Source organism: Magallana gigas, chromosome 7, assembly GCF_963853765.1.
Source record: "Magallana gigas chromosome 7, xbMagGiga1.1, whole genome shotgun sequence".
NCBI classification, from domain to species: Eukaryota; Metazoa; Mollusca; class Bivalvia; order Ostreida; family Ostreidae; genus Magallana; species Magallana gigas.
Window position 1 is genome coordinate 50,310,972 of NC_088859.1, and position 11,355 is coordinate 50,322,326.

The 11,355-nt window shown below is 33.4% G+C and overlaps 1 protein-coding gene across 3 annotated transcripts; it reads right to left on the bottom strand.

Moving 5' to 3' along the window:
* Window positions 1-1,490: 1,490 nt before the first annotated feature.
* On the bottom strand, window positions 1,491-7,806 carry LOC105345490 (prostaglandin E2 receptor EP4 subtype). Of its 3 annotated transcripts, none has more exons than XR_010707925.1 (4): window positions 4,770-6,198; window positions 3,772-4,394; window positions 2,766-3,633; window positions 1,491-2,533 (listed from the first exon to the last, which is right to left on the bottom strand). XR_010707925.1 is itself a non-coding variant. In XM_066067019.1 (4 exons), exons 3-4 carry the CDS (start codon window positions 3,570-3,572, stop codon window positions 2,309-2,311), a joined length of 1,032 nt encoding a protein of 343 aa, XP_065923091.1. In that variant the 5' UTR covers window positions 3,573-3,633; window positions 7,054-7,067; window positions 7,578-7,806; the 3' UTR covers window positions 1,491-2,308. The 3 variants fall into 3 exon arrangements, 2 of the variants coding, with proteins under 2 accessions (XP_065923091.1, XP_011451924.3); XM_066067019.1 differs by lacking the exons at window positions 3,772-4,394; window positions 4,770-6,198 and adding exons at window positions 7,054-7,067; window positions 7,578-7,806; XM_011453622.4 differs by lacking the exons at window positions 3,772-4,394; window positions 4,770-6,198 and adding an exon at window positions 7,578-7,806.
* Between the last annotated feature and the right edge of the window lie 3,549 nt (window positions 7,807-11,355).

Below are 11,355 nucleotides of genomic sequence, written 5' to 3' on the forward strand. Positions count from 1 at the left end.
AAAGAGAATCTTAATGATTAAATATTTTTGATTTAATCATTTTTGTCTACATCGTATGCTCATATCGGCTTTTTCATTCCTATGACATCGCCCTGTCACGTGACTTTCTAGACCAATCAGATATAATAGAATAATCATATTGAGTTATATAATAAATGCTGCTGCATATCTGTATCTTCTTGGGCGGCATCTTTTCTCGCTTTCAACTATGTCAACTGAATATGGGCGGTGTATATACCCCCTCTGACTCGCACGATCATTCATACCATGGAACGCATTTATAATCTCACGTCCAATCACATTGGCGCACGTTCAATCGTCCAATCACCTAGTCTCTCGCGCGTTCCTATCGTATTGTCTTTCAACAGTTGCTTTCATTGTACAAGAGTCGCATACAGACGCAAGATATATTGCAAGATTCAATGCGTTTACATCGCAGAACGCTCGCTTAGATCGTGCGGAAATTCGTACGAATACTTTTTTCATATGCGATTATTTCGGCAACAGTATACGATTCATATCTAATTTTTTCGGTCGCACGAATGTTTGGTCGCTTCTGCTCGTGCGACAATTGTGAAAGGGGCTTTAGATCTTGCGAAATTCGTACGAATACTTTTTTCATATGCGATTTTTTCGGCAACAATTAACGATTCATATCTAATTTTTTCGGTCGCACGAATATTTGGTCGCTTCTGCTCGTGCGCCAATTGTGAAAGGGGCTTAACGGTGACCACCCAATTAGGATAGTTTTACCTGGATCCCAGTCGATAGAGACAAACACCACCAAGGATACATAAAAGCTACATGTTGTAACCTATTCAGACCGATGTAAAAAAAATTAAAAACGCTTAACTACATCATTCAAGTTTATTTAGATACTAGTATCAAACCATCGGCTTTTATCAATAACTGAAAGAAAAGAAAGTTGGTAAAGTTTTCATATAAAATGAGAAAAGAAATCGAGATGTTCTATTCCGGTCATTTTCATTTGATAAACTATTACCTCTTTTAGAAAAGGAAAAGCTAGCAATTTATTGATACAGGTATTGATTGAATCATTAGTTTCCGTGTAACTTGTTCTAACCGAAAAGAAAATGAAGGATTGATAAATAAACTGCTTTCGTTTATCTAAAGTGAGGAAATTTGAATCAATTCAGATAAATGATTTATATCATATATTATAGATTGCAGTTAATATATTTCATTTTAAATAATTGATCTCTCTTACAGCACAAAACATACTTTATTTTAAGATAAATGATAAAATTGACAATACAAAAAAAGTTCGTAGACTCTGTATATTTATTGATTTATTCTATATACCTTTCACTTGTCCATATAAATCAGGTATTTCTCAGTGTCAGGATAGAACTACTTACTGTCCTCCTTCGTAGCATACTGGAGATGACGAAATTCACAAATAACGATGGAATTTTCCAAGTAAGAACGTATTATTTATGATAAGTACTAACAAACAAATGGGGTTTGATTTGAATAGTTTAATTTAAACAACAGCAAAATCCAGCAATATTGATTTTATTTGTAAAAGCATATGCATGAAAAGTACAATTTAATAGTGAATTTTAACTATTTACACGTATTCATACATATGATGATCATTTGTTTACACAGTTCATAGTAAAACTTAAAATCTGTTCATTCATTAAACTTATCCAATCTAGAAATTAAAGCTGTGTACAAGAAGAGGAGTGTGAGATTTGGGAAGTTTTTCTTGTCCGATTCAGATACATAATTATATTGATGTGACATAATTACTGTAAAAGCATACAAACATTAATAACTAGATGAAATTTAAACATAATTTAATAATTGAGGTCTTACATCAATATAAAATGATTCATACCTTTTAACAATGATAACTCATAATGCAGCTTTAACAATGATAATTCATAATGCATCTTTAACAATGATAATTCATAATGCAGCTTTAACAATGATAATTCATAATGCAGCTTTAACAATGATAATTCATAATGCAGCTGACCCTTTTCAGAATCACTTTTAAATAGCTAATGCACTAGTACGCAAATGATGAGATACCTTATTTAATATAATCTCTTTCTTCGCATAAAAAAAACGTCCAAAAAAATATATTCAGAACGACTACTAAATTATTTTTAAAAAAAATAAATGTTTATAATAGCGATAAATCATATCAGGGTTGCCAATAAAAAAAGTGCAAGTTTACAACAGCGTTTTTCAAATGGAGGTATTCTAATACCTATACTAATTCTAAGAACTACAGCTTAAAGGTTCGACTTAAAATGTTGATGATTTGTCTTGTTGTTTATCTGTTCTCTGAGAGTCCTGATCTTGATGTACTTGTTTGTTGAGAGCTGTTATCTTTTAGTAAACGATTCTTAAGATTCAACAGCATCACAAGCGATTCCTTCCGGAAAAGAATATAAATCCAAGGGTCAATAACTGAGTTGGTCACCGCCATGCGCAAAAGATTTAGTTCCGTCTTTCCCTGTCCAGTTATAGAAAAAGAAGCGTGCTGAAAAATATTCATCTGGAATTAAAAAAAATATATAAATAAATATTATTTGTATGAGTACGTAAATATTATAAGATACAAGGCTATCAAATGGTTAACGGACACATCTTTTATTTTTTAGAAGTATATAACCGAGAAGCAAACAATAAAAGCAAACAATAAAAAAAGGAAGATAAGTACTATAATATCAAGATCAATGAATAAAGATACCGATATTATAATTTCAGTCCCATGCTAAAATCTTTACCATAAGTGGAGCCCAGCAGGAAGTGAAGACTAAGACAATAGTCAGCAAGAAAAGAACCACTGAAAGATCCTTGTGTTTGGTTGCTTTTGTCGATTTTTTGAACTTGTGACGAATGAAAAACACGATGACGATGAAGTTGACGGTCACCGTCAGTATGACGACCACTGCTCCAGTGGTGGCGTAGATGTAGGAATAGATGACATTCGATGACACCGACATGTCGATGAAGTCCAGAAAACACCAGGACCCCGGGTAGTAGTTCAAACTGGAGCCTAAGCCGTATAGGTGAAGAGAACTAAGGATCCCCGCTAACGTCCAAGCTACCCCAAGCATAACCAGAACTCGACGATTCTTTGTCGGAGTGTTGTACAGGATTGGAAAAAATATCGCGTAGAAGCGATCAAGAGACATACAGCAGACGATCATGGCAGACGACATTAAGGTGAACATGAAGACGAATCCTACGTAGTCACACACTGCCTTTGGGAAAACGTATTCAAAATTAGAAATGTATCGATACTCAGCGAACGGGTAGGACGCTAAAATCCCCCCACCATCTGAAATAGCGAGTCCAAATACCAGCCTGTAAAACGGGCGCCATTTGTGAGTCTTAGCAGAACAAATCAGAACGAGCAGAGCAATGACGTTGCCGGACACCCCAAAGAAAAACAGCAGGGTGACAGGAGCAATGTTTTCGTACACACGCGTTGTGGTTGTTAGGTTCAGTGGCGGGGTAGAGTTGTTGACGGAGTTGACGTCTTCTGTAGATGTGGTGAACATATTATATACGTCCGTTAAGTTGTTCATGGTTATGCGAAATTCGCCTGAATTATGTAGCAAAACTAATGAGTGGCTTCAAGATTGAGTTCTGTAAATGATTAAAATGAAAATTAAATTAACGTTTTTGCATTAAAGCCATTGCAGTATACTACTTTTGATATTATATCAATCAAGAAAGTGAAAGAAAAAGCAATAGTTACTACCTGGCAACGGATAGTTCGCTTACCTTAGATGTGCGAAGATTTTGAATAGATGCTGTACATGCTACGCATTCACAAAATGTAAATTAACATTGTTTATGAGTAAAACTTAAATCCATAAAGGGTACAAAACATTACGAATGTCAAAATTAAAACATAAAAAAACCATATAAGAATATTGTACAAGCTTTAATTCAATAAAATCTGGCATTAGTTAAAAGTCAACATTAAAATTTCTCTCCAATAGATAAGGGGCTTTAATTGTCATAATATGATAAAATATATCTAGTTTAATCGTTTTATACAGTTTAACTATTACAAATGTAGCTATCTATCAATGTTATCCTTTGTACACTCCCCCGTCGTCGTCTGAAAGCTGTGATTCTGCTGTTCGGTTAATAGAAGACATCACTGTTGACACTTGTTTTGTATCTGCTGTTTCGGATATTCCCGACAAATCATGTGTGATCTGGAGACTTCTCCCCCGCACGCGCTCGATGGCGTGAAGTATGATCATGAGGACCTCCTTCCGGAACAGGATGTAGATCCAGGGATCTACCACGGAGTTTGTGACGGCCATGCGTAGAACTGTGAGTTCGGTGAATCCTTCCCCCTCAATAGAACCAGAGGCGTGCTGCAGTATGTTAACCTGATTTTTGAAAGAATGATACGATAAAATGACTTGATAACTGTCGGAGTCAATGTATCAATGTTAAAATCACCACAAACTCTAGAATTATTAGGACTTGACGATGGTAAAACATTTTTAGAATATATTACGTTTTAACAATATATAAATTAAACTCAGACAAATAGACAAAAGAAAAATGTGGAGCTAATTCATCGCTTTCGTTGAATAATATACATACTGAATCATTTTTCCTAGCATCACAGATATGTTTTTCTGTTTCATTTAAATGTCAAAATGTGTTCAAGCACCGTAAAAATTTACTACTAATTTGTCATCAATGCGTCTACCACCTTAGGTGATAATTCAAGCACAAAAACATTGGAATCGCCTTACCATTAGGGGAGCCCAGCAAGACGTAAACACTGTGACGATGACGATAAGGAAAGCAATGACATGTATATCTCTTTTCTTGCTTGCCCTCTTCTTGGTAAGTCTGTTTCTGACGAAGAACGATACGACCGCCATATTTATTACAAGAGTCATCAACACAACAAGCACACCCACGGAGGCGTAAATGTAGGAATAGATTGTGTTTTCTCTATAATTTGGATATGTGGAATTCAATTCAATAAAGTTTAGAAAACACCACGAACCGGGGTAAATGTTTTTGCTGGAACCCAGTCCATATAGATGAAGGCTACTGAGGATTCCCGAAAGGCACCACACAACGGCTAAGATGATATTCGTCCGCAGCCCTTTTGTAGGGGAGTTATAAAGAAATGGATAGAACGTAGCAAAGAATCTGTCAAAAGACATGCAGCAAACGATCATGGCAGACGACATTAAGGTAAACATGAAGACGAATCCGAGGTACTCACACAAAGGTGTTGGAAACAAATATTCAAACTTAGAAATGTACCGATATTCAGCAAACGGATACGATGCTAGAATCCCACCTCCATCAGATATGGCAAGGCCGCACACGAAGCGATAAAAAGGGCGCCATTTGTGAGTTTTGGAGGAACAGCAAAGTACAGATAGAGCAATAACGTTTCCAACAACTCCAAAGAAAAACAGCAATGTCACTGGGCCGGCGTTTTCGTACACCTTTGTAGTGGCTGCTGGCTGGACTGTAGTAGCGTTAATTGGAACTGCAGTTGACGAATTATTCCCCTCCATGATTTTTTCTACACGCACACTGTTATAGATGAAGACGGTTTACCATGACGCTAAGGCTTAATCGGATATCACAACCATCGACTGCCATAAATAAATTGAAGGAATTTAGGGTGATAATTTTACTTCAAATGATAACACCGACCAAGAGCTGCTCATGTCCTGTTTGTGAGTGAATCCATTATTTATCAGGTGTAGAGCAAATGAATTTCAACCATGGACAACAAGCTGATTTTTTTTCTTCTTATGCATTGCACGGTTACCAAGTTCTAACTTCTTGTTTGTAAGTAATTGGATAAACTTTCTTGGGTATTTTTCCGTGTTTGGATATCATATCAATGAGTATTTCCTCAGTGAGGAAGAAATCGGAAAACTTTCAATTATATATTAGATTGCGGAAAGCTTATGGTTTTAAAATCAGTTCACAGGGCACGCAATTTATAACAATATCTGAAGCACGAGAAGCGAGAAGATTCATATTGATGTAATTTATTTTACGGAAATAAAAATATTTTTTCAATGCACGGTGACCTAAATTTTAAAAGGGCTATGTGCTGCAGTTTTGAAATTGAATAATAAAAGATGACATGCAATTATAAAGTAATGGATTTTTTAAAATTTTATTTTGATAATCATTGAGTTTAGTTAGAGCGTTAGTGTTGATTAAACTGTACATCTTTTAGTGCGAGGGAAACTTTTATCAAAATTTATAGTACAAGAATGATTTCTTAAAAATCTACTATTATGAAATGGTAAAAAAAACTAAAAAGATATTACTGATGATGCAATGCAAAACAAATCGTTAATATTTGAAAAGTAGTTTTACCTGAAATGTTATTACTTGGCAAAAAACATCAACAATTAATACCCCCGCGCACTTTCTTGTTAACATAAAAGATATAAATAGCACAGTATTATTTGAATTTGTTCCAGTGCGTTTAAAAAAAAATTAAAAAAGTGTAAAAATTTAAAAACCCTACAATTAAAAAAAACCCAGATAATAATTTTTATCAATTCTTGATTATAAATACATCAAATCAATAAGACAAGTGAGAATGAGGTAGTTTCCGTTGTCCACTACTATTCTAGCATTATTTGATTAGTAACCAAGTGCTGCATTGTCATAATGTTCTGGTAAAATGTCAAGCGCCCCTCTTAACTTCCGTCCACAATAAAGCTATCCTATCTTTAGTCAAGTATATCGACAAAAATGCTATTGAGGCCAACAGGGGAAACATCAGTTTTTAATGATCTAATCAATTACCCTAAACATATTTGTGTTATCTTTACTGTGTATGTATAGCAAAACATACTGAAGTGTCCTTTTTAGTGTAAATAGAAGTTGTGGTTTAGTATCACTTTAGTAGCTTGTGGTATGCGTCCATTGCATAGGGTCATATCTTTATGTCAATCATCTTTATTAAGTTGATAAATTATCAAAAAATTATCAAGTTAAGATAAATACGGAAGTCCATTGATGCCAGAAAATATTGAATCTTACCTTATACTAGGGGGCTTCCGTAGAGATTAAATATAAATAAAGTGAATTAATATGAGATTGCCGAATACAGTTTAAATACGATAAAAGAATTAACATAATCATAAATATGGTTTATACAAAACACAATATTTCTTAAGGATTTTTTTTCAAATAATATCGTTAATAGAATGTGTATTATACACACTGGGACATACAAACGTACACCTTTCAATGATCATAAATTTCATTTAAAATGAATATTGTTAACAATCCTCATTATTATAGCTTTGTTAAATATAAAATTAAAGTTATTTGTTTAGTTAGCTTTTTTCAACAAAGATTTTAAAATTTCTCTAATGTCGGTAGGTAACAGATTACAAGTAGCGACGACAACATTTTGGCCATGACGCTTCTTTTAATTTACATTTGCAAACTTTATATTTGCAAATTTATATCCTTACACGAATATTCAAAATATTTGAAAGATAATTTCATAAAGGTACAATCTAACATTTAAGAAAATGCATTATAGTATTTCATCTTACCTTCAATATAGATCTTCACAGTATGAAATTCAGACAGATCTAGAAATAATTTATAAAAGTTTTGCATTTAATTTGTGAATTCCCATTCTCGATGGACATCAGTGTTTCCCTGGTTGTAGAACAGTGTTCTTCTGTTTGTAACAAATTGCTAGTTTCCGCATTATCATGAATCCTACAACTTTTTATCCACAAAAAAATTCACTGCAGGAAACTGTGTTAGGTGTTTTTACAGTACACATAATATTGTTTTTGATTATTTGGCGTCAGTGGGGAGATCTTATTTGACTTTGGTAAGATGCCAAATCTTATATAGAATAACCACATTGCAGAGGTTTGGTTAATGACATGTGTTATGTGTATGTAAATTGAATACAATGAAGCTGTATTAACTGCATTACCAAACACTGATGATTTATCTAAAGATCTAAACACAGTCGCTTAAAATCGTTAATAATAATAATCATTAAGTGTTTCACGTTTGTACACGCACCAATTAAGGATGTCATTGCTGATTATCTATAGATTATGCGCGAACAAGGTTTACATCCCGCGAAAAGAATAGTGTACGAGGAAAACAATTTTTTTGCTTTAAATTAAAGTTGAATATAAAAATACTTAAACTAATCGATAAATAATTAATTAATGCTTTAAATATTGGAAAGACATTTCTGGAAAGTTGAATTTCCCAGCTTACAACAGCTGCTAATAAAAGATTGAAAAATTTCGTTTTTCACTTTCTGTTCCTTGAGAGGAAAATAGTAAAAAGAAAATATATTTTGTGTTTTATAAAAACCCCTTTGATACTACGGAAAACCACTATTAGTATTCGGAATATAATGTGACTAACAAGTTTTATTATAACAATGAAGACAAAAAAGGCTGAATATTCGCTTCGGAAAAGATAAAATTACTAAGCTGACGAATACAATAACGATTTATAGCTTTATATTAGTCATACTTGGTACGGGAAAGCTGTTTAGATGTTTCTATAAAAGAATAAAATCGCTTCATTTTTATAGAAATGAAATGTTTGTGAAATATTTCGACGAAAATGTACAACATAAAGTACAAAAGTAATAGTCTGGTTGCAGATTTTATTATGAGCCTTTGTTTTTCTAGTGTATGTCTATATGATAATAGTTTTGTTAATATATGAAGATTTGAGTCAAGACTCATTCTTCTCCCGGGTAAAATCCATGTTTTACAAATCAATTGAAAGATGTACTTAGACCTGGAGTAGCACCAGTCGCGGATTATCTTCGTAATATGTGAAGTTTTTGTTTTGATAATAGTTCTAGAGTTCGGAGCATAAATGTTAGAGTTTCTCTCCTAAATAAAAAAGTGGAAGAAAATTCGTCACACCCTTGTGTAAGTTCGGTTTTGTCTTTTACACTGTCAACTTCCAAGGCAAACATGTGGAATGCTAATCTAAAGTTCTAAATAAGCACCTTTGCAAATTAAGAATAAGAATATGGCACATTATTTGTCACAGGGTAACAATTGATTAATATGATAAGTGATACATATATTCGTGAATTGGTGACCAACATACATGCATTCAAAAGTAATTTTTGCTAAAACTGTTCATTAAGTATTTTTATGAAATCTCGCGACTTGACGCATACAACTCTGGAGCGTTATTTCATTTCCAGGTAACGTGCACATGAAACATTATTGCAGAAAGTATAAATAATTCAACGATGGAAATCAAATAATGAAAATAAGTGTTTTACATCAAAGGCCGGAACGGCCACAAAGGCGTCGAGCTGACATTTTTTTCTTTTATATAGAATGATACCAATAATTTGAATTTCTGTACTAATAGTCATATCAAATGATATTAGACTTAGAATAGAAAGTATATGAATTATGTTTTCTGCTGTTTTAAAAACAAAAATCAGTATATTTTCTTATAAAATAGGTAGTGGTGCTTTTTTAATACAATAACTCATCATAATTGCAAAAATCGAAGAAATTTCAAAGTTCAAAAATAATTTGTTTCTTTCTGCTTCAAACAGTCTTTGAACAACTTTCACAGGTTCATAATTTGAATACATTAACAGTGTGTCCCTAATTATAATAATAAAACATACATTTATTTATTTCAATTCCCGTTTGAAACAAGATTTCCTATGGTATGGTTGTTTACAAACAAATCCACAACACGTGCTATCTAAAATACTCGACCAAACTAACTACATTATCGAGTTTATTTTTTGCAACGAAATTACTAGATACGTTTATCGCTTACATTTATTTTGGAGACCGTGCCCGATAACAAATAAATTTACATCTAAAATGTTATTTCTATCGGGCACGGTCTCCAATTAAAATGTAAGCGATAAACTAAAATAATATCTAGTGAATCTTTACACTTAGGCCTGATTGTATTCATCCGCCATTTCTAGATTAAGCAAATTTATTCTTATGCAATGAGTTGTCGATCACAATCACCAGGGAGGCAAAGTTGGGTTTTTTGTACACAATTTAGTTGAATAAATGGGAAAAAAAATCTTGTAATACGTTTAATACTTTTAGGAACTTATATCTTATGCGCATTTAAAAGGCGGTGCAGCGCGTGAATTTTTGGACGATTGCCAATCCAGACGATCGCTAGAAGGCTGCCGAGCATTAGCTCGACGCCTTAATAAAAGCTAGACCCTGTGCAGAAAAGGACTAGATGCAGTATTATGCATATGAATTAATAAGGTTGAAGATATTTGAAATCATAATCATTTAATATTCATTAGTTCGACGAGATGTAGGCGCATTTGATTGGTCGAGAAATGCACTAATTAGAGAACGGCAATTCCCAAAATAAACAATGTCAACAAAATGTATCTTTTTTATTTAAACATATTTCATTGAGTAATCAAATGGATTAGGCAACAGGCAAAGCCTATATAAACCCTCTCCAAAATACAAAGTCAAGAAGTTGTGTTATAAAATAATCATAGAATATAGTATATAGTATAATTTACCAGGCCCCGAGGTTATAAAACTTTTTCCATACTCGTACTCCAACTCGTACTCCGTACTCCGAGTATGTGCTCCACTGAGTACGGTTCTAAAAAGCGAGGTTATAAAAGTTTTGGAGTACGTTCTCCGCTGAGTACTATTTGGAGTATGCTCCAAAAGCCGATCGATGAAAGTGTAAGTCTCTGGAGAAAGACAGAGAACGGTATTTCATGTAAATAGTCCTGGCATGTAGGCAAACTGTTCATGTATTCAGATTAATTATTTATCAACAAAATGTAACACATTATTTACATATACATATTACCTTCTTCATCTGCAAGCATGGAGATGTGTCTGCATCTATAACTTATGAATTTTTGAGCAACAAAGACGATAAATCCAGTGTAATTGGTAAAATTATCAACAAATTGTGTTTATGTCAAATCTCTCTCTCTCTCTCTCTCTCTCTCTCTCTCTCTCTCTCTCTCTCTCTCTCTCTCTCTCTCTCTCTCTCTCTCTCTCTAATGAGACTCAGATAGTGATTCATGCATGTGATGATTAAGTATAATTATGTTGTAAGGAACGATATGAATATAAAAGAAAGAAGTAAGAATTTACACGGATATGAAGAGAGTATTTCAACATAGAATTTAGTTCGATATATCTTAAGTTTTCCTGGCTTTTTAACGATTTTGATATTTTATATGCCAGGAAAAGGTCAGAAACGACACCAATACAAAACTGGAAAGTCACTGCCCCCAAGTGGATATTTCTTAAGATACATGTATTTAGTGAGCAGTTCCTGTATAAGGAAAAACAG